Source organism: Furipterus horrens, unplaced genomic scaffold, assembly GCF_987537825.1.
Source record: "Furipterus horrens unplaced genomic scaffold, mFurHor1.1.pri manual_scaffold_11, whole genome shotgun sequence".
Taxonomy (NCBI): Eukaryota; Metazoa; Chordata; class Mammalia; order Chiroptera; family Furipteridae; genus Furipterus; species Furipterus horrens.
In genome coordinates this window covers 98,443,507-98,466,378 of record NW_028327181.1, presented here as the reverse complement: position 1 = coordinate 98,466,378, position 22,872 = coordinate 98,443,507, and the positions used below count along the sequence as shown (strand labels likewise).

At 50.7% G+C, this 22,872-nt stretch overlaps 1 protein-coding gene across 2 annotated transcripts in view; it reads right to left on the bottom strand.

Moving 5' to 3' along the window:
• The window catches only part of SRP68 (signal recognition particle 68), a 28,301-nt gene extending 8,064 nt beyond the window's left edge, over positions 1–20,237 (bottom strand). The window contains exons 1-9 of one of the 2 annotated variants that reach the window (XM_090257872.1): positions 20,070–20,237; positions 18,595–18,661; positions 13,234–13,347; positions 11,424–11,619; positions 10,474–10,556; positions 10,147–10,256; positions 9,700–9,782; positions 8,397–8,537; positions 1,725–1,823 (exon numbers count right to left, since the gene is read on the bottom strand). In XM_090257872.1, coding sequence (XP_090113998.1) covers positions 1,725–1,823; positions 8,397–8,537; positions 9,700–9,782; positions 10,147–10,256; positions 10,474–10,556; positions 11,424–11,619; positions 13,234–13,347; positions 18,595–18,661; positions 20,070–20,226 — 1,050 coding nt within the window. In that variant the 5' untranslated portion in view covers positions 20,227–20,237. Of the gene's footprint in view, positions 1–1,724; positions 1,824–8,396; positions 8,538–9,699; positions 9,783–10,146; positions 10,257–10,473; positions 10,557–11,423; positions 11,620–13,233; positions 13,348–15,939; positions 16,014–18,594; positions 18,662–20,069 lie in introns of those variants that run through there. The other variant, XM_090257871.1, reaches the window with a different exon arrangement.
• Positions 20,238–22,872: the final 2,635 nt, after the last annotated feature.

Here is a 22,872-nt window from a genome sequence, read left to right as displayed (position 1 = left end):
TCAGAGGAAGGCTTCCGGCCAGCAGCCCCCAGGGGCCAGACCCCAGCGCTGACGTCAAACACCCCACAGCCCACGGCTCCACTTAGGGTCGGGGCCTCAGCGCCAAGCTGCACCCCTTGTGCCATGAGCGCTGCCTTTTAGGGCGGGCCGAGTAAGAGCCCCTCGAAGATGACCACACCCCAGCTCTGGAACCTGTGAAGCTGGTCTCCTGCACGGGAAGAGACCCTGAAGATGTGATGAAGACGAGGGCCTCTGGCTGAGCCTAGAACACCTGGGCAGGGCCCGCGTGACCACAGGCTCCTCACAGGCAGCAGGCGGGAGCCAGTGACGCGGCCGGAGACGAAGGCAGAGGCCAGAGGGGAGAGAAGCGGCCACGCTGCTGGCTTTGAAGATGGAGGAAGGGACCAGGGGCCAAGGAAGCTGGGCCAGAGGGTGCGCCCCCGGGACACAGCAGTGAATTCTGCCTGGGCTCCCCTCCGGCCTCCAGAACCATCCCCGTGACAACTCTGCTGCCTGCAGCCACGCAGCCTGTGGCCCTGTCACAGCAGCAGCAGGGACACACCTCGGCAGCACCGTGCCCATCACACTCTGGGGGGTCCCTCAGTGGCGGTGACCCCAGCCGAGCGGTGGGGCTGGGCTCTGTAAGCACCTGGTCAGCGGACGCCAGGAAGTGTCACACACAAAGGTGGCTCAACAGGAAGGGGTCACAGGTGACCACTGCAGCCTAACAAATAGCTACTCAGCAACTTATGCCCACACACTGCGGCAGGTGCGGAAGAAAATACGTCATCGCTTTGAAGATGCTTATAACCTTGAAGAAAATATGACAGAAAGGTAATATAAGACAATACACAAAATACTAAAAGGCAATTCGTGATGAACTGTCAAACAAAACTTTTGGTTGTAAGTACGAGATACTGAGAAAACAGAGGCTGTCTGTGGGCCAGGACAGTGCAAGCAGGCTTCTCGGAGGCCGCAAGGCTGGGAGCCGGGCCTCGCACAGCGTGGGAGGCGCGCTCGCCAGCCCAGGAGCCTGAACTGCGTGGGCTGACCCGTGTCCTCTAACGTGCGGCGCACACTAGCTGAAGGGTGTGGGCACAAGGAGAAAGCTACGATTTCTACTTAGGTTTATTTCATGTCTAAACACTTTCTTTTCATGAACTTCGTACATTATAAACCAGCTGAACAATAAGGTATACCTTTACAAATAAGCACAGCAGTAAACGCTCAACTTTACTTATGGGAGCGCATTATCATGGGTGTTTGGAGACCACTGCTCTAGACCAAGAGGAACCGCTGGGTAGAACTGACATCAGGAGAAATGGACGGGCAGCCACAAGAAATCACAAAGGGCGAGGAAGCGGGGTTTCGGGTGACAGGGAAGAAAGAGGCAAAAATGGCACTGACCGTTCCCTGCCTGAATGAACTACAGTGACTTTACTAGAAAAAGGAAGCACCGGGGACGTCCGCCTGAACGTAGACCAAAGGCTTGCACGGTGACACCGGGACCCGCCAGGATAAACAGGACAAAGAGACAGTTCCTCAGCCCGTGGGGCCCAGAGGCCCTGCTGTCTGTCAGCCAGCCCCACAGCCCACAACAGCAGAGGCGCAGAGTCAAGGATCAGACCGCCGGGACCCCTCCTGGGAACGAGCCCCTCAGAGCGAGGCTGACCCCAGCCCAGAGCAAGAGCCAGCGCCGCAGGCGCCGCCGCCGCCGGTCCTACCTGGTCTGGCTTGAGCTCTTCCCGCACGGCCTGGATGGCATCCCGACACTCGCTGAGCATGGATTCGAACAGACGCTCCTTGGTTTCTTCACTTTCCGCCTAAACGAAGGCAGAACGCAGTCAAGGCTTTCGCTCGAGCGCTCTGATGGGAGGAAGGCGTTACGGGGCTCTGATACCCCATCACTCACCCGACGAGAAGGGCCCGAATCAGAGAGCATTTCACTGTTATTATTCTGCACCATATATAAAATTTTCCTTATATTCACATTATTTATACGGAAATGGGAATTATGTATATAAATAAAGTGAACGTACTGAAGATAGATCCGTATAACCACCTGAAACGATCTGTCAGGCCACAGAGGCTTCCAATTTTCTCCTATCGTAGAACTTCCTACTGCTTTCCTCCAAAGCTCCTGCCTCTGCTCAGGACCTGCAGCTGGCCTCCCCGGGGGGGTCTTACGACGATGCCTGGGACACTGCCACCTCACACTGAAGTACACCCGGAGTCTCTCCTCCTTCCTCCCTCCAGAACAAACTGCCTTAAATTCTGCTGTAGGCCAGCAGGATCACCCTCACAAACGTGACACAACAGGCTTGCTGACACTGGATTTCTTTTACGTCCAAGCACGTGGGCAACGTCGCTAGTCAGCACCAATCAGAAACCTATTTCCCTTCGGGACCTCTTCATCGCCGAAATTCTGCACTCAGACGTTCCAGATGGCTCTGCCGAGAACGCCTTCAGGGAAGACGGGGCTGGCGAGCACGTGGCGAGTCTGCGCAGCGCCGGCTGGGCCGAGACCAGCGAGTGGGGAAAGGGAATAGTGATTCATTAACTGGACGAGCACACGCCACACCACTTCCCTGCTCTGAGGAATCCAGCTGAGCAGGTGCACGGGGACGAGAGGCAGGAAGGAAGTGAACTTGTGTTACCGGCAAGCCCACGGTGCCATTCACACACCAACATTCCATTATCGCCTTTGCCTTTCCACAGAAACTAACATCCAACCTGACCTCCTGACATTCAGCCGACCTCTAAGCAAGCCCAAGAGGAACCCCAGAACTGCACCCTCCTTTAAGAGATGGGTGGGAGGAGGTTAAGAAAAACCTGTTGTTCTCTTAAGAACGCAGATGTTTTTCCTAGTTTTCAGTGTGGAAAAAACCTTCCTTGTGAATCACTCAGTGTAAGTTAAACATACTTTTCTATCTGTAAGTCACCTGCCTCTCCTGTTGTATGCTAACTTAGGGACAAGTCAGGGTCACGGTCATTCTGTGAACCTATAAAGGCAAACGCAGCCACCACCAGCTCACAGAAACCCAGAGCAGTGCCCCCCAAGGGACCTGCTGTGGGGACACAGCTGCTCTGACCGGCACCATCGCATACAACAGATGTCAGCCACCTGTGACTGCTGAGCACCTGAAATTTTAATTAACTTAAACTTAGCCATATGTGTTCAAGTGGCTACTATACTGGATAACGCAGCCCTGGAGAAACACACGTCATACAAAAACACTGTTAAGCACTTCAGGTTACAAGATTCTTTATAATCGTTTCATCAAACTTGCTGGCCAGTTTTCTAAGTAAAAATCCTGTAGGACAGGGCAGCGAATAAGATCTGTGACAGCCTTGGCACCAACCCCACTGCCCCCACAGAGCCACATCCTCAGCAGGCAGGACGCCCGCTCCAGTTCGGACGCCACCCGTCCCGGCACACGGCCACCAACACCCTCGGAGACGGGCGGGCGCGTAAGGAGGAAAAGGGCAACCAGCTGTGCAGGGTCTGCCTCCGCTCCTGCGGGGCGGGGCGGGCGGGCGGTGCAGGTAAGAAAAGGGCCACGCGCTGACCCCCTTCACTGCCACGCGTCACTGTCATCCCCTCTGAATGAAGGCCCGTCTGCCCCACGGTGCGGAACGAGGCCAACCTCCCGCTGCTTCCACAACACCTAGTCCCACCAGCAACGGTGCAGAAGTCTGAAACCACAGCGAAGGAAAGCGCCCATCCGAGGGAGGACCTCATCAGCGGCGCGCAGTGACTCAGAGGCCACTGACCGTGGAGCAGAACTTCCCCCGATTCTCCCTGGGCCGGGCAAATGTCTCCAAACAGGAAGCTTTAAGCATATGGTGCTACTTATTCTATAAACCTGTCTTGGAGGCCGCGGTAATCCTGAAAGGACAAAGGACAGAGAAACACCTCTGAACATGTAGAGCAGGATTCCTCGGAATCCACCCGCAGGCCTCCCAAGGCTGCCATGGACCCGCAGAAGGTGCGCCAAACACGCACGGCCAGCTCCCTGCTTCAGGGCTCTGGCCTGTCTGGGCCGCTGCCCCGGGCGTGCCCAGGACGCAGAGAAACCACAGGCCCAGAAGGAATGTGTGCTTCTGAGCCCTAACACACACACGCCAGCTCAGCTATTAAAAAGTTCACGCATCCCAGGACGTGGGTTGAGGTCGCCTGAAGGCTGCCTAGGACAGAGGAAAGCCAGCTGCTGCACACCCTTAACTGGAGACGCTCCCGCCTTAAGGACTTTCAGATGCTTTTCACTTGTCTATGGAAGTTGCTGGAAGGGGGCGGTATGACTAGGAGACCAACAAACGAGGCCAGTCTGACCACATTCTCCACCACGCCCATCGGAGAACCAAGGGGATGGGACCGGCTCGACCAGCCCACTGGGGTCTAGAAAAAACCATGGGTATCTGGTAAGGGAACTACAAGCCTCACTTACGAACAGATGTTTTAAAAAAGAGAAGGGTAAATGGTTTCCTTTCCACACAAACATTAAAATATTAACCACACCTTGATAAGAATCATCAAACCTGTAGATATTTTAACCCTGCCCTCCCCTCCCAAAAGAGCTGCCTCACGATGCAACCATAGTGACGACAAAGTATTATTAAAGCAAAATAGAAGTAAATTTTAAAGTAAGACAACATCGAAGACATGAAGACGCAGAGCTTGGCTGAAGAGACTCAGGATTTTGCAACTGGACTTGGGCAGATGATCTAGTCCCAGCTCCAGGGCCTTCAGTCCAGTGCTTTATCTCCCTGAATTATTCCTTCCTTCCGTGCTTCTTAGTAACCCTGCACGCTGTTTCAGCATCTAAAGGCATGAAAACCTCAACAAGCAAGCAGCAAGGGCTGGGCTGCCAGGGCTGGCGGCCGGGGTCCGAGAGGGCGGCAGACACCGGGCTCAGGCAGGTCAGGAGCCCGGGAATGAGGGGTTTCTCCCTGAGGCCCAGCTCCCAGCTTCCGGGGCAGAGAACTCAGCACAAGCACCAGGCCTGGCAGGGTGGGGGAGGCCCCATCGGAGCCAGCCAAGCCAGCGGGCACTGTCACCAGGGCACGTGGTTCTTCTTGGGGTGAACTCAATGGCCAGAGGGTACTTCCCACATTGAATAACCCAGGTTCTTCATTCAATAGACGTTTAATCAGCTAGATCTGACATCTAAGGATTTAATTACCTTTGACGCTTATTTTATTTACCAGCTGGATTTGGTATATGTGTGATAGAGGGCATGAAGCACTAAACTGTTCTTAATATTAAAACCTTACCAAGGATTCTCTGGGATTAATACACATTTTGTTTGATTTACAGCTTGTTCATCTACCACATTATTTCAAAGTCTCTGATCCTCGGAAGTGACCCTAACACAGTGCAGTATTGTTAAAAACCAGAGGTAATTGTATTCGCCACAACTAGGACATTAACTAGGTACTTAATATGAAATAACACTACAGAGCCTACAAACATTAAAATTATAAAGGAATATTAAAAACCTTATGTCAATAAATTAAACAATTTTCATGAAATTAATAAATTTCTCTGAAAAATAAAACTCATCCAAACTGACACAAGAAGAAATAGAAAATCTGAATAGCCCTGTATCTTGTAAAGGAATTATATTTGCTTAAAACAAGTAAAAACAAATTTTATAAAACCTTCCCACAAATATCAAATCATTGCTGTACAGTTGAAACTAATGTTCTGTTGATCCCCCCAAAACAAACAAACAAACAAACAATTTTCCCACAAAGAAACTCCATTCCCAGTAGTTTCACTGATGAATTATAACAAACATTTAAGGGAAAAAATACCAATACTACATAAATTCCTTCTGAAAGCAGAGGAGGGCACTTCCAAACTTAATGACGTTATAAGGAAGGAAAATTATAGGCCACTATTCCTCATGAAAACATGCAAAATTCTTAAAAGTAACAAGTCAAGTCAGCAATACATAAAAATACAATGTATCGCACGACTCATGGACATGAACTAAGGGGGGTGGGATTGCTGGGGGAGAGGGGAAAAATTGGAACTATTGTAACAACATAATCAATAAAATATACTAAAAAATATATATATACACAATGCATCATAACCAAGCGAGGTGGTCCTAGACACACAGCTGCTGGTGTAACGCTGAAACCCGTCAGCGTGATTCACTGCGTCAGCTTCCAATGCCCTCCAGCCTCCGACGACTTGAAACTGTCCTCATACGGTTCCTTCCAGCCCTGACTTCAGACGCAGGTCAAACACCCGCTGTGTCTTGTGGAACAGCAATTAAGAACCCATACAAGATTCCTAGGGTGCCTGCACACCCCAGGTTCTACTGGTCCAGGAGAAGCCCCCCGCTGGGGTTCCTCACGGCGCAGCGGGACCCGGGAGCAGCCACACTGGGCCGGGAAAGCCTGCCTAGCTGCCGCAGGCACCCTTGGCTACTGACCCCGGCTCACCCGCCACGAGGACCCTTGGACCAGTCCTCCGTGGGCCTGTGTAAAACACACCCGGGTGAAGGGCTCTGACCCTTGTGTGCAGAGGCACTAGTATGTTCTTAAATGCATCACTTCCATGACTGAGCTGCTCCAGTATTGCAAAGGACTATTTATTGAAGAACTGTGTTTTCCTTGATAAAGACCCTAAAAACCATAACAAAACATAACACGAACAAAGAAACCTACTGAATACACTGAGACTCTTTTACTCTCCCTCTCCCTGACATTTCTGGGCAGATGTTAAATAATAAAAGCATTAAATTAAGATAGGAAATCCTTAATTTAAACACCTTCAATCAGAAGAGGTCAAATATATATGTTTAAATTTATATGGTACTCTAATTTTAGGCAATTTATTCTAGAATAGTAATCCAAAATATAGAAAAATCCATGTGACAAAGATTTGCTACAACATCATTGATAGTTTTGTGACAGCCAATAGAATCTTGAGCCCTGGCTGGTGTGGGTCAGTGGATTGAGTCCCGGCGTGTGAACCAAAGGGTCACCGGTTCGATTCCCAGTCAGGGCACATGCCTGGGTTTTGGGCCAGGTCCCCAGTTGAGGGCACGGGAGAGGCAATCACACATTGATGTTTCTCTCCCTCTCTCCTTTTCGCTTCCCCTCTCTTAAAGAGAAAAAATAAATAAAATAAACGACTGCATTTATCTATTTTTAGAGAGAGGGAAGGGAGGGAGAAAGAGAGGGAGAGCAACAATCGGCTGCCTCGCACACTCCCCTATTGGGACAAAGGCACAAAGAAACTCCACTGTTGAAAGCTGTCCCCAACCCAGAGCAGCTATTTTGGAACAAGTCCCTGAATACAGTATTCCCTCCCTCATCCCGGGTGTTACATTCTAGACCCCCCCGCGACAGGTGGAAACCCGCGAAGTAGGAACCTTACATTTATTTTAGTATTTATATATATTTTAAGGCTTTATAAACCGTTTCCACACTTATAAACTGCTCCCAGTCCCTTATTAACCTTTTCCACACTTTTATAAACACTACTTACGTTCTTAAAACATAGTCTACGCCCTTAAACCTACGTAACTTTAACAACATACGTATACAGTACCGCAAAATCCCACGATATAGCGAAAAAGCCGCGATAAATAATTAAATATATTTTTAAAAACCCCGCGATACGGTGAGGCCACGGTAAGTGACCCGCGGAACAGAGAGGGACCGCTGAAGCCTGGAAGCTTAAAACAGCTCGCCCGCACAGCTAACCAAGCGCCCGGCGTGCAGTGCTCAGGGCCGACAGCTCACTGCAAAGCCCCGCGAGGGAAACCCCGCGGCCCCGGGTGAGGCCGGCTCTGGCTTTGCTTTTGCGTCCCAGGGCCCCCTGCCCCGATGGGGGGCTCTAAGAGGTGCCTTCGTCCACGTCTACTCTGTACGACCAAGAGCACCGGGGCCTGGTCTTATGAAACCCACTTGGCTGCTCACACCCAGCAGGCGACACTTACGCCACAGTAAGCAGCTCTGCACGAACACCACACACACACCACGTACCAAACAAGCCACGCTGGCTCCGCCGGGCTCTCCGTAAGAGGCCCAGGACCAGGAGGTCAGACGGCAGGGACAGAGCGGCGCCGCTGCTGCACCCCTGGTGGGCCAGAAGCCCCCCTAACCTCCAGCCACTCTTCTACTGCCCCCGTTTTTATGCTGATGACTGACACCGTCAAGTTCTTTGCCCTTTAAACATAATAACACCTCCTCTATAAACTCAGCTCTCAAAATCATTTTATTCAAGAGGTGGCACCCTGAGAATGTCACCAAATCCCCAATAGCATTAAGATAAATTTTTGTTTTGTGATAAATGAACACCAACAAAATACTACACTTTAAACACACACCTCTTCAGAGCCATACAGGGGCGAGAACAGGCGCTTCCCCTTTACCTGAACGATGGCCGCCTCGTTGTCAGCCAGGCCCAGCAAGAAGATCCGCACCCGGTCGATCTTCACGGGGACCGTCCTCCCCCGCCACCCCACTTCACTCATGGTGGCTGCCTGCTTGGCTCGGGTCTGAGTGATCAGTGCCTGGAAGGGAGGATCAGAAAGTTACAGCGGGAACTGATGCGTACCAGTGGCCAGGGTGAAGTGAGAAGAAATTAGCATTCATCTTCTTCTATAACCGACAGATATTCATCTTTTTCTATAACCAATATATTATACCTTATAAAGTGGGGTAGATATAAACTTACATTTAAATTCCTCCTTGGTTTAATATACCTTGGCTTACAGAAACTCAAATTTTAGTTCTGGCATGGGTGTAAGGAGAAAAGCATATTTGTATACACCGAAAGCAGAAATGTAAATTAGTAGAAACTTAAAATATTTGTCAATATGTACCAAAAGCTTCCAAGACATTCAATTCCACTTTCAGGAATTGATCCTAAGGAAATAACTAAGAATGTGTATAAAAACTAGAGACATAGATATTCATGGTAATACTGTTTACCACTTAGTAACAGTGAAGCGGTTGATTAAAACAGACTTCAAAGGAGCGCCATGTGCCCAAGAAAAGACAATGATGTGGAAATGTATTTACTGAAATGTAAAAATCACACGTGACATTATTACTTTCAAAGAATGTTACTAAACAGTGTATACTGATTCCACTGACAAAATACAGGCCTTTTTGCCCCGGCTGGGGTGGCTCAGTGGATTGAGCGACGGCCTGCAAACTGAAAGACACCAGCTCAGTTCCCAGCCAGGGCATGTGCCTGGGCTGCGGGCCAGGTCCCTGGTTGGGGACCTATGAGAGGCAACCAATCAATGCCTCTCTCTCACACCGATGTTCCCCTCCCTCTCTTTCCCCTCGCTCAAAACTAAATAAATTCTTTAAATAAATAAACAAACAAAATACACGCCTTTTTCCCCCTAGACGTACAAAAGTCTGCAAGATATTCGTCATGTAGTTAATAGTAGCCACCTCTGGGTGGTAACCTAAGTGACTGTTTTCCCCCATCTTTTGTATTTCCCACCTCTCCTATGAGCCTATAGTGCTTAAAAAAATAAATTAACATGGTAAAATGTTGAATACTTAAAAATATTAAATGATAAAAGGTTTTTACCAAAAATGTATAGATATAAATAGGCACTAATAGCAATTACATTGGGTGATGGGATTATGAATTGCTGCTTTTTCTAGATTTCATTAGGCCAGAGACTTTTCACAAGCACATGCACGCTAGATTACCTCCAACTTCTCAGCCAGGAGACCCTCGGTGCCCCCAGACCGCAGTCTCATCTGCATGAGCTCACTGATGGCTGACTGGTCCCCTGAGGACGAGAGCGAGCAAACACCGTCACGGGCCTGGTCTGTTCTCTCCAAACCCACATGGCGGGACTCGGCGTGCAGGCGCCCCTGCACAGCACGTGCAGTGACGCCGTCCCTGGAGGAGCTCGTGGGGGGCAGAGGACGGCAGGGTGAAATGCAGCAAAGGCGCCGCCTTCCGCAATTTGGAGCAGGGCTGACTAACAGGTCTGCCTTTTGGTGTCTTTTTTTAATTTAAGAGTTATTGTACTCTTTTGTCCATGAAGTTCTACCTTTTTCATCAACCAAAGCCCCACCTCAAGGGTGGATGGGAGGAAAGAGAGGCAAGTTACAGAAGCCCCAGGCCGTCCGAGAAGGGCCCCCACGCACCGATGTTGTACGCGCAGTAGCGGATGTTGGGCGAGATCTCCTCCACGCGCTGCTTGTACAGCACGGCCTGCTCTTCGGTGAAAGCGCTGGCGAGCTTCTCGTAGATGGTTCTGCGAGGAACGAGACACGAGGTTTCGCAGCAGCCTCACGTCAAGAGAATAAGCTCCCAAGGAACACAGCGGCCCAACACCAAACCCGGCACTTTGAGGCCCTTCTACCAGCGACCAGAACAGGCACGATGAGAAGACACGAGAACCACCCATACTTCTAACGGAAGGAAAACCAAGAAGCCGCACTGACGCTCCCAGAAACATCATCAGCACGTACTTGCATTTGTTCAGAGCCTCCATGGCAGCTTTCCATTCCTGATGCTCGAAACGCAGCATCCCCGAGAGGTACGCCGTGTAAGCCTGGGGGCGGCAGGGGGGAGAGGGGCTGCTGCAGGCTGGGCGCTGCCGGCGCAGCGCGGCCTCCTCAGCCTGCTTCCGGCCCAGCTTTCAAGAGTATACACATTCAGGTTGGCTTTAAAAAAGAAAACCTTTGCCCTGGCTGGAGTGGCTCAGTACCAGCCTGTGAACCAAAGGGTCGCTGGTTCGATTCCCAGTCACGGCACAGGCCTGGGTTGAGGGTCAGGTCCCCGGTTGGGGGCGCCCCAGAGACAACCACACGTTCATGTTTCTCTCCCTTTCTTCCTTCCTCTCTCTTTAAAAATAAATAAGTAAAATATAAAAAAAAAAACCTTTCACCGATCAAATCTGAGACACAGGTAACTTGTTATTATTCATTTATTTCCCAGGAGAGAACTTCAAAATAAAGGAAATTTGTTTTCTTCATTTGACTTAAAACCAGCTTCTAGCCCTGGCCGGGTGGCTCGGTTGGTTGGAACATCATCCCGCACACCGAATGGCTGTGGGTTTGGTTCCCGGTCAGGGCACATGCCTAGGCTGTGGGTTTGAGCTCCAGTTGGAGAATGTATGGGAGGCAATTGATTGATGCTTCTCTCCCTCTCTCTAAAAAAATCAAAAACATATCCTCAGGTGAGGTCAAAAAATAAAATTAGAAACATGAGCTTTCTTTAAAAGTTAAGAGTTAATTATTAAAAACCAAGAGCTCAAAAGAACAGACACTAACTTCCCCTTGAAAAACCAGGATCAGTTTTTTTGTCTCCTGACCATCAGCTTACAACCTAAGATGCTCTGCTCCATTTCGCGTTATTCCTTAAAGCCCCGGCGCCGACCCCCCCACGCCCCACGGCAGGGCCGGCGCTGAGACCGCACCTGAGCCTCTAGCTTGGTCTGGGCGTCCACGCGGCTGCTCTCACACAGCCGCTCCAGGTCCTCCGCGTGCTTCACGGCTTTGCGCAGGCGGGACAGCAGGTGGAAGCGTTTGCGGGGCTCGGTGTTGGCTTCCTGTTTGAGCTGCATGGCGTAGCTCCAGGCGCGCTCGGCGTCCATCAGAACCAGAAGCAGGTACCTAAGCCACGGATGGGAGTGAGCGAGCGGACACGCAAGGCCCGGCGCGGCGGCCTCGGCCTCTCCGCTCTCCACGTGCGCCCCCGCCCCTGCGCCGCGCTGCCTCTCCCAGCCCCGCAGGACTCCCAGATCGGCGCCTCTGAGTCCTGCTCGCCAACCGCCACACACGCGTCACTTGAAAGCTTGCTCCCACCGCCTCCGCGGCAACCCAGACCGAGTCCTCCCGCATGCCGGCCGGCGGAGGCACGCGGTCCAAGCACACAGCCCGGCCTCCCCCCGCATCAGCTCCTCCCCCCGACCCGGGGAGACACCGGGGCTCTCGGAGGCAACACACTGGGGGGCTAGGAAAGGGGCTCTGGAGTCGGGCTGGACTCGGGGCCGCCCCTTCTGGCTGTGTGGCTTGGGGCACAGCACTGACCCTTCTGTGCCCGACCCTCCCGTGCAGGGACACGTGTGACTCGCTAAGACCGGGGCCTGGCAGTACTGCGTGCTATCTAAGCTAGTGACCTCATGGTGACTGCAGCGAATCTTTGTTTCAGCTACTGCCTGGATTCATCGTCCTCACGCGTCAGCTGACCCTCCTCTCTCCAAAACACAGGCTCTCCCTACGGCTGTGGACTGTGCCTGACCTGATCCCAGCGGACTTGGTCAGGACGCCCTGCCCCAGCCCACCAGGGGCCCCGCGCCCCGGGTCTCTGCTGTTCTCCATGCACCGAGCTCCCAGCCTCTTCGCTGCCTGAGCCGAGGCCGGTAACTGACCGGAGCATGACAGCTCCTGACCGCCAGCGGCCCCGGCGTGATGCTTCTGACACACAGCTCTCTCTCCTCTCACACGTCCCCCACGGTCCGGCCTCCGCCGTGCAGGCCTCCTGGCTCCCTCTGAAGAACCATCAAGCTAATTTCTCCCTCCCAGACTTCAAAAGCCTTAAGAGTCAGCGACACGCAACGTGGCATTTTTGCTCTCCTGCAGTGCTTCCTGCTTTGTACGTGCCCAACCGCTCTCAACACGACCACAGTCAACGAGGTTCAAGAACGCCGCCTCCTGGACTCTTCCACACCTCGGACGGCATCCAGCTCAGTCCTGGCCACATACTAGGCCCAACTGCAGGTATTGCAGCCTCTGGAGGCCACGTGGTCTCCCTCACAAACACTGTTATTGCAGCACAAAGTGGCTGTAAACGCTACTAAACCAGCGGTGGGGCGGTGTTCCAACACAACTTTATTTACAAGACGGGGGCAGGAGGGCCAGTTCGGCCCACAGGCCGGAGCTGAGGAACTGACCCGAGGGCCTCAGTGCACGTCGCCGGACAGAGGACTCCTGCAGCCAACAGCGGGCAGGGGCCGCTCGCACAGCAGGTCTCACTGGTGCATGCTGATCGCCCAGGAGCTGGCTACACTTCAACCACTGACTCTAATATCTACCATCCCACCACAGCTCTCGAACACGTTCGTGAACCTCTTTGAGCCTCAGTTTTCTCATCTTATTAGAAAAGAGCAACAGTAAAAATGCCCACTTCACAGAGCTGCTAAAAAAGCGCGTGAGGTATTTAAAGCATCTGGCGCACTGTAATTGTTCAATAAAGGAACGATTCATTTAGCACCAAGCAGTCAATACCTGTTATCAGTGAGAAGATCTTCCGTCACTTTTTTCCCTGTGAATTTGTGTCTGTTCCCCATCTTGAAGTTGAGCGTTTTCCGGAGACGTCTTTGTCTACGGGAACAGTAGCCCCTGTAAGAAACCACAAACAAAATCATCCAGCAGTTCTCCAACAAGGCCAAGAAAGTAATGTCAAGTTTACTGAAGGAATATTAGAGTTAACACCGTATTAAACAAAAAACTCAGCCAAGCTGACAGTACCTTCAACAGTGGATTCTATACTGAGGTAAGGCCCAAGGTTTAATGCGTCCTTCCTGTAATTTTTGTAGGTACCACACCGCATCTTGCAAACAGTCACTGAGCTAACACACGCAGGGCTGCCTGACGGGCGTCACAGAAAGCGTGAAGGCAGAGGACACAGAGCCCACTCCCAAAGAACCATACTCTAGCCAGGGAGGCCCACTCAGAACAGTCACCAAGAAACAAGGCAGGCCCTGGCTGGGGGGCTCAGCTGGTTGGAGCATCACCCTGATAAGCAAAGGTTGTGGGTTCGATCCCCGGTCAGGGCACATACCAGAACCAATCAATGAATGCATCAGTAAGTGGAACAACATATCAGTGTTTCTCTCCCCCTTCTCTCACTAAAATCAATAAATAAAATTAAAGAAACAACAAAATTAAAAAGCAAGGCAGATGTCCAATTAAATTGCAGAGGACACACGTAATCGCCCTCTTCTTGTTCGGGCTTCACTGCCGCGGACATGTGACGGGCTCTGAGAGAACGGGGGGCGGGGGGTGGGTGGGGGGGACACACCTACCAGGCCAGGCCCCCCTCGCTCTAATGCAGATCGTTATTCTCGTGTCTGTGACAGCACAGAGCGTTGTAATAATGTTCTCGCATGTCTGTCTAATATAAACTCCTTTAGTGCAAAGATGACTTTATTTTCAAATTTCTTAGCATAGTGCCTAACATTTACATGTTCAGTAAAAGTATCTTAACTAGTGTAAAAATACGAAGTTTTACCAATCTTAACCACATAATATAGCATATAATTTAGAATACAGAATAATATTTAAATAATACTTTAGCATCTTAAGTCTTAAAGCTACCAGGGTATAAGTTATTAAAAGAAAAATAATAGTTTGGCTGAATCTATGAATTAATCTTTTCCTTCAATTCATAATTTTTGCTTTAATTATCACTTACCCTTTTACATAAACATCAAATGGAACAGTCAGACATTATGGGGAGAAATACAAATCAGTAAGAAACATATGGCGATATGGAGACAGTTACCAATCCAATATTCACACTTCCTGAACCAACCAGCCAATTTCTATACTATCTGATATTCAAGAAACAATCAGAAATGTAAAAAGGTATGAACAGAGATTCAAGGAACAAAAATTTTAAACCTACAAAACTGGCCATCGTAGACATAATCAACCTGGGGGAAAGGTAAGTAAGCTGTGGTGTGCCTGTGTGTTGGTACCAGTGCAACTAATAAGAACCGTGTGTGGGGAATACTTTTATAGGCAAGAAAAGTGGGATACAAAGTTGTATAAACAATATGGGCAAGTGATGAAAAAGTGCATAGAAAAAAACTAGAAAACCAAAAATACCATTTGGCAGGCACACACACACTAATGTGTTTATGTATTTAAAGATATAAAGGTACACACTAATGTCATTTTAATGTCATGTATAGTTCACCACCCAAACCCCAATTAAAATGCAATACTGAATAAAATGAGTAACTAGAAATAATCCGGAAATTGGAATCAACCAGCATCCAACCACCTGGAGAACAGAGGGGCAGACCGTTGCTCATCCCTGCAATGGAACCCCGCTGAGCGGTGCGGGGAGGGAAGGACTCTAGACAGAAAGGCGGGGTGCAGCAGGACCACCAACATGCCGTTCTGGGAAAACAAGGCTATGAAGACAGTAACCAGAACAGTGACTGACAGGAGCCCGGGGGGTGGGGGTGGGTGGGAGGGGACTGACTACAGGGGAGCTTTTTGAGATGATGAAAATGTTCTACTTCTCGATTTTATAGTGGTTATCTAACTATACATGTTTGTCAAAACTCCTCAAACTGTACACCTGAAAACAATGAATTTTAATATACATGAATAATACTTCAATATGCCCAACTTAAAGAAAGACGAGAACATGTCAAAGGACACGGTGGCCAACATCAAGGGCCTCACTGGCCAAATCTAGGTGAATAATCAGAACATCAAAACGTATGTGATGGTATCAGATTACAACTCAGAATGAAATAGGAAACTATGAGTCATATCAATAGGTTCAAAATTTGATGAAGGAACGAACTCTACAGTTTCAAAAGATTACCTTACAGAACACTTAGGAAGGACAAAGGGAAAAGAAGTCACTTGCCAATGGGGAAGCCTGGCCAACGCCACCTTCATCAAGTGATCAAAGTGAACCTCGGTGGTGGGACAAATTAAAAGTGCGCGCCACTGGATGGGTAAAAACACAGCATCACTTCTGTGACGTTCCTGAAAAAGGTATATAACTTGGATCTCATCAACAGAAGACATCACATCAAATAAACTCAAAGTGAATGACGTTCTACAAAACAACTGGCCTGTAATCTTCAAAAGCATCAAGACCTTGCCCTGGCCGGTGTGGCTCAGTTGGTTGAAGCATCGTCCCGTTACCAAAGGGTTGCGGGTTCAGTTCCCGGTCAGGGCACGTACCTAGGTTACGGGTTCCTGATCCCTGGTCCGGGCACATATGGAAAGTAACCAATCGATGCTTCCCTCTCACATCAATGTTTCTCTCTCTCTAAAAGCAATGGGAAAAAAGTGTCCTCAGGTGAGGATAAAAAGAAAGAAAGAATAAATAAATAATAAAGCATCAAGACTTCGAAAAATCAAAGAAACTGCTAGAGTGAAGATAAAAGAAACATAAAAACTACATGCAACCGTTCTGAACTGGACTCCTTTGCTATAAAGGAAATTACCAGGACAGTTAGGGAATTCTGAATGGGGTCTGAGGGTTAGACACTAACCATCTGTTATTAGTTTCCTGCATTTGATTACAGCAGTCAGGTAGGAGAACATTCCTGTTTGTGGAAATACACATTAAAATGCTCACGGGCACCGGGCATCAGACAGGCAATCTACTTGCAATAGTTCAGGAAAAAAATGTTGGTTGTAGAGTGCCTGCTAATTTTCTGAAAGTATGAGATTTTAGATTTAAAAAAATTAAATATTATTGAAGAAAATCAAGAAAAACTGAATAAAGACAGCATTTTTATATTCTTTACATTATTTTATATGATAATATTAAGGAATTACTGCTAATTTAGTTAGATGGGATAACAGTATTTAGGTTACTTTTTTAAAAAATATTTTATTTATTGATTTTTAGAGAGAGGGTAAGGAAGGGAGGGAGAGAAACATCGATGTGTGAGAGATCCATCAATCAGTTGCCTCTCGCACACCCCCATCAGTTGCCTCTCGCACACCCCCAACTGGGGACCTGGCGCACAACCCAGGCATGTGCCCTGACTGGGAATCGAACCAGCGACCCTTTGGTTCACAGGCCGGCGCTCAGTCCACTGAGCCACACCAGCCAGGACTAGGTTATGTTATTTTTAAAGCCTTATTTGTTGGATACAAACTGAAGTACTGATGGGTGAAGTGGTATGATGTCTAGAATTTGCTTTAAAATAATTCAAAAAAGAAAAAAAAAAAAGCAACACAGACTATACCAAACGCTGGCAAGGACGTGGAAAAGCTGGAACAGTGATTTTGGAAAATGGTTTGGCAACATGCTCCTACGGCTGAAGGCAGGCACCCAACAGTATCGCACTGGCAGCAGACGTATCACAAGGACGTTTATGGCAGCACTGTTTCAAACAGCCCAGACAGGAACTGGCCAAACACCCCGCGACCGTACGGCGGGCGCCAGGGGCACAGTCACGTGGCAGAGCCCCACAGGGCAACGACAGTAAGAGTGACACCCGCGCACGGCAACATGAAGAGTCGCACAGCAATGGGGAAGGGAAGGAGGCTCTCACAAGAACTATGCGGTGCTACGTAGCTATGTTTCAAAAATAAGCAAACCTAACCTAAGGTGCAGGAAGTGATCGCTGTGCTCAGTGACCCTTGGGGAGGAAGGGTCTGTGATTAGGACTTCGGGGATGCTGGTAATGTTCGGTCTCTTAATCTGGGTGCTGGTTATAAGCTGTAAAAAATTTATCAATTCCTGTGCACTTCTTTGTATACAAATCGTACTGCAATAGAATGGTTTAAAAAATCCTTCAATAAAATGTTTTGTTCTTTTTAAAGAGAGGGAACAGACGCATTGAAAAGGGCAGGATGTTTGTCAGGGCAATGAATGTGTGACAGGCTCATGTCCTTAATAACTAAAAACGAAGCAAGTCTGGAGACTCCCGCCCGACTCTCCAGTGGCTTCTCCCCACACCTGGCCGAGCTGCCCTGGCCTGCAGGGCCCCACGAACGCCGGTCCGCCACCTCTTCCGCCGCCTCTCCCACCACTCCCCGACCTCGCTCACTCTGCCCAGCGCCGTGACCCTTCACCGTATGGCTGATGCCTTAGACTCTGACATGCGCAGTGTTTCAGTGGTACCTTTAAAAGCCAGGTAGCCAAAGCCTATAGTATCTGCAATATAGAAACAGCTGGATATCTCTGCTTTCCAAGTATTGAACTGCATTACACATTAGGCATCTATTATATTTTTAGACTCGTATTAAATGTTTTCCAACTTAAAGGCTGTTATAAAAGTTTACCAATAAATGATGATGATGTAAATTCCCCTTATATGTTTAAAATACTATGAAGTTTCGGCCCCGGCTGGTGTGGCTCAGTGGACTGAGCGCTGGCCTGCGGACTGAAAGGTGACTGGTTCGGTTCCTGGTCAGGGCACGTGCCTGGGCTGCGGGCCAGGTCCCTGGTTGGCAATCAATCCCTGGTTGGATCGGTGTTTCACTCCTGTTCTCCCTCCCTTCTCCTCTCTTTAAAAATAAATAAAACCTTTTAAAAAAAAGTTAGAAAATAAAATACTATAAAGCTTTGCATTTAACCAAGACTAAACAATATGGTTAAGTTAAAAGCGATGATTACCATTAACTGCTTATTAACTTTAGCAGAAGCTTCCAATGTACCTGCAATATTGTGAGGCAAATTGGATAAAGGCTGGACCCTTTTATTCATCATAAAACTTTAAATTTGAAAATTAAGTCCCTTTTGAGGACTCAATATAAATTCAGGGCCAGACTATCTAGGTACACTCTCCGGTGACTGCAGAGGAAGCAGGCTATTAAGAAAGGCCACTAGGTTTGAAGATGCCACAGTGACTTGCGCATCTCGCACGTGACACTCACCTGTACCTCTGAAAATCTCCGTGCCGTAAACCGTGCTGCTGCTGGGATTCCTTGATGATCTGAAGAACTTGAGCCCAGGTTAAGAAAAGGCTTCCAATGGCAAGAACCCAGATACATCAAACCATGCCTCCGTCGGTCCCGCGGGTCCGTATTTGTATCAAACCACAGCACAGGAACCCGTGAACCCGCCTGTCATCATTTTCGACGGCTCCGTCGCCACAGGCCGGGGCTACGTTGACGGGCTTCTCCGTGACCACTGAACACTTTCAGGCTGAAAAAGGGGGGCCTTGCTAGCCCTTAACTAAAGCGGCCGGTTTCAAAGTGCGGCTGCAATGGGGGCGGGCCCCGTGGGCTTCCACCCGGCCCCAGTCACCCACTCGCTGCAGCAGACCAGGCTGCAGGTGACGTGGATTTCCCCGTTTGTACAACCTCCCGGCCCTGCCAACTCGGACGTTCTCAACAGCTGGGATGCCGCGTGGGCCTGCGGCTGCCGCGCGCCAACCGAATGAGGCCGCAGCTCGCAGACAGATGTTTTCTTTTAAAGAAAAAACCCTCCCCAAACTCTCCCTCTTAAGAACCCTCTCACAGTTTAAGACCACGCACCGAACGGTGGACAGTCCGACGGCCTCACCTGCAACCCTAACTTTCCCCCCGTTTCCCCGGCGCCCCGTTACCGGGGCGTCTTAAGCGCCGCGAGCTGACAGGACGGTCTCGGCAACGGGACGGGACCCGGGGATCCAAGGTCCGCGGCCACTCGGGGGGCGGTGCCGCCCGCTCGGACAGTGAAACTCCGAGCCCCCGAGACTCGGCCGCATTCCGACGCCAGGTCACCTGTGTCCCCTCCAGAGCCCGGCGGCACCTCCTCCGCCCGCTCTTCCGTCTCAGGAAGCCCCGCCGACGCTACCGGGCATCGGCCCCTCCAGGTCGCCTGAACGACTCTACGCGGCCCGACGCCCACGGGCCTAAGGAAACTACACAAGCGCCCCTGAAAGCGACGACGGTGCGCGTCTCACGCGGGCCACAGCCCTCCCTCCGCGCCGCCGACCTGCGCCCGCGCTCCCCCAGCACCGCGCCGTCGTCTTCACCGCCCCTTCCCCGACGGCTGCCGGCCGCGCGGACCGAGCCCGGACGCCAGGACCGCAGCCCCCTCGCCCCAGGGCGGCGGCCGAAGGGGCCGGGGCAGCAGCTCCCCGGCTTGGCCAGAGCGTCGCTGCCGCCACGAGCCCACCAGCCCGGCGACCGCGCGGCAGCTGCAGAAAGCCGCCCAGCGTCCCGTGCCGCCCGGGGGAAAAGCACGCCCCCCGGCCTGCAGGTGCGGGGACAGGCCGCCCCCAGCACAGACCCCGGAGCTCTGTCGGCGGGTGAGAGCGGGGCAGCCGCTGCCCCGGCCCTGCGGGACCCGCCGCCCCCGCCGCCCCCGGCCCGCCAGACCGACACGTAGGCATTCCACGGTAGGCCCGACCGCTCGAGGATACTCTCCAGGCTCAGGCTGTCCCCGAACTCTTGGTTCGCCTTCGAGCCGGCTGAGGGCCGTTCGTTCTCCTTGTTTTCCTCTCCCCCGGCGCCGCGCCCGCCGCCGCCGCCGCTGCCGCCGCCGCCGCCGCCGCCGGGAACCTGCTTCTCCGCAGCCATCTTGCCCAGCGCCGCAGAGCAGGACGGGATAGAGGAGGCGTGACGATCGCGGCGGGAGAGAGCGGCGCCTGCCCGGACGGGCTGCCGGGATAGCGGCGGACTCCGCCGCCCGCGGCCCTGCCCGCAGGCAGCGCCCACTTGTCGGAGTGCGCCTGCGCGCGGGCTCGCCTTCGCGGGCCCCCCGGGCGGGGCACGGATCGGGGCCGTTGAGGTCCTTTCCGGGGCAATCGCGCCTCTTGTCCACCGAAGGCGAAGGACCGGGAGACGGCTGGAACCCCGCTCCTCCTGCATCCGCGCACGGAGGACCCCGCTCACGACCCGCGCCCAGAGGCCGGGGGCGCGTGGTTAAGGGCTTTGGATTTTGGAGCCCGGGGCTCGGGACGGGGTGCCCAGGCACCGGAAGGAAGCACCCTGCGGGCGAGGGGACAGCCTGAGAAAGCGAGAGCCAGAGGAGGTGCCGGCTGTTACTGGTTAGCAGATGCCTGTTTCCTCATCCGTGAGATGGGGAGATCTGATTCAGACGGTGGTTATGAAGAATGAACGAACTGGTGCATTTTAAAGCGAGTCTCTGCTCAACACCCCTCATCAGTAGCGACATGCACATCAAAACCACAACGATGTGTCACCTCACACACCCAGTAGGACGGTTACTTTCTTAACAAAATGCTGCATTGGTGAGGACGCGGGGAAGTGGGGCCCCAGGCGCGCGTCTGCTGGGAATGCAGAACGGTGCGGCCACCGTGGAAGCCAGTGTCACGTTTCCTGGGTCGGGGCATCTGTGCACTCAGGGTCACAGCAGCCGACAGAGGGAAGCCCCCCAGGGGCCCTTGAGGGTAAACAAAAGGCGGTATATCCATTCAACTCCTCCTTAAAAAGGAAAGGAATTCAGACACATGCTACAACATGGATGCAGCTGGAAAATACTGTGCCACGTCAGCCAGTTACAAAAGACAGATGTGTGTGATTCCACTTCAGTGAAGTATCTAGTGTGGTCAGCTTCATAGACAGGATGGCGCTTGCCAGCGGCTGGGGGCAGAGGAAACGCAGTTATTGTCTGACAGGTATAGAGTTTCAGTTTTACGAGATTAAAAAGTTCTGGAGATTGGCTGCCCAACAATGTGAAGATACTTAACGCCACTAAACTGTACACTTAAGAATGTTTAAGATGGTAAATTATATGTTTTATGTGTTTAACTGCAATTAAGAACAAATCTTTAAGAAGTAAGTCTCCCGAATGTCCATCGATGAATGAATCAATAGAATGTGGTATGTCCATACAATGGAATATTATTTTGTCATTAAAAGCAACGAATACTTGAAAAAAATCAATGAAGTACTGATACATTCTACAACCTAGATGTTTTTAAAATATTATACTAACCAAAAGGAGCCACATGAAAGGCTACATATCATAGCCTTATATGAAATGTAAACAGGTAAATCTATAGGGACAGGAAGTTGTGGTTGCCTAGCGCTGAGTGGGGTGGAGATGGGAGGCCCATGGCTAAAGGGCAGACGTTTCTTTGGGGAGGAATGAAAATGTCCAAAAATTGATTGTGCTGATGGTTGTACAACTCTGAATGTACTAAAAACCAAATAAAGACTTTAAATGGATAAATCGCATGGTATGTGAAATATATTCCAATAAAGTTTTTTTGAAGTCAGCCAGATTGCGTTAGCCCTTTAGTCAAAACTCTGCAGTGCCTCCTCACTTTACTCAGACTAGAGCCACGGTTTTTGCGATAGAAAAAGCCCCGCATGCTATCCCTCCCACCTCCTGTTCTGCCAGCCAGCCTCCTTGCTTAGAGACCCGGGCACAAGCCTGCTGCAGGGCTGGCACTGGCTGTCCTCTCTATTGTCTAGATACCTGCTAACCTAGCACCCTCGCCTCCTTCCAGTCTTTGCTCAGATGTCACCTTCCTAGTGAGGTCTGCCTGCCACCCGATTTTAAACTGCACCATCACCATTACCGTTGTCCAGATTAATAACTTACTTGAGTTATGTTTACTGTGTGTCTCCGCTGCGAGAAAGTGAGCTCGTGGAGGGCCTTGGTCTTCGTAGAGCTCACTGGTAGATCCCAAGGACCCAGAACAGTGCCTGAAAAGGAGTAGGTGCTTAATAAATACTTACTGAATAAACAAATGGGCAAGCATCTCATAAACATGAATTGTTACTACCTTCCTATTCAAGGAAAAGGCAGGCAGGGCAGGGGTGTGAATAAGGTTACCCTATCCACAGGAGCAGGTAGCTGGGCTCCTGAGGCTGAGATCCTGGGAGAAGAGGAAAAAGAATGGTCTTGACCGGAAGCCACAGAACAAGGCAGGAAAAGGAGTAGCAGAGATCAAGCCACAGAGGCAGAAGGTGGAGATTTTTATACTCAGTGAACTGGGGGGTTTAAAGTCTACAGAAACAGTCATGAGTCCATGCCACAAATGCTTGATGACGAATACGTCAAAACTGAAAACAAATATTGACATGTTATTGCCACCTAAACACCTTCCTGGCCACCTAGGGAAATGCTGGTGGCACACGGAACTCTGTTACTTTGTATTAAAGTTTTCCCTCTTTGGAGATCTGACTAGGACAGCGATTTTCAACCCATGTGCTGCGAGAGGCGTGCTAGGCTGTAAGAATTTTTTAAACATG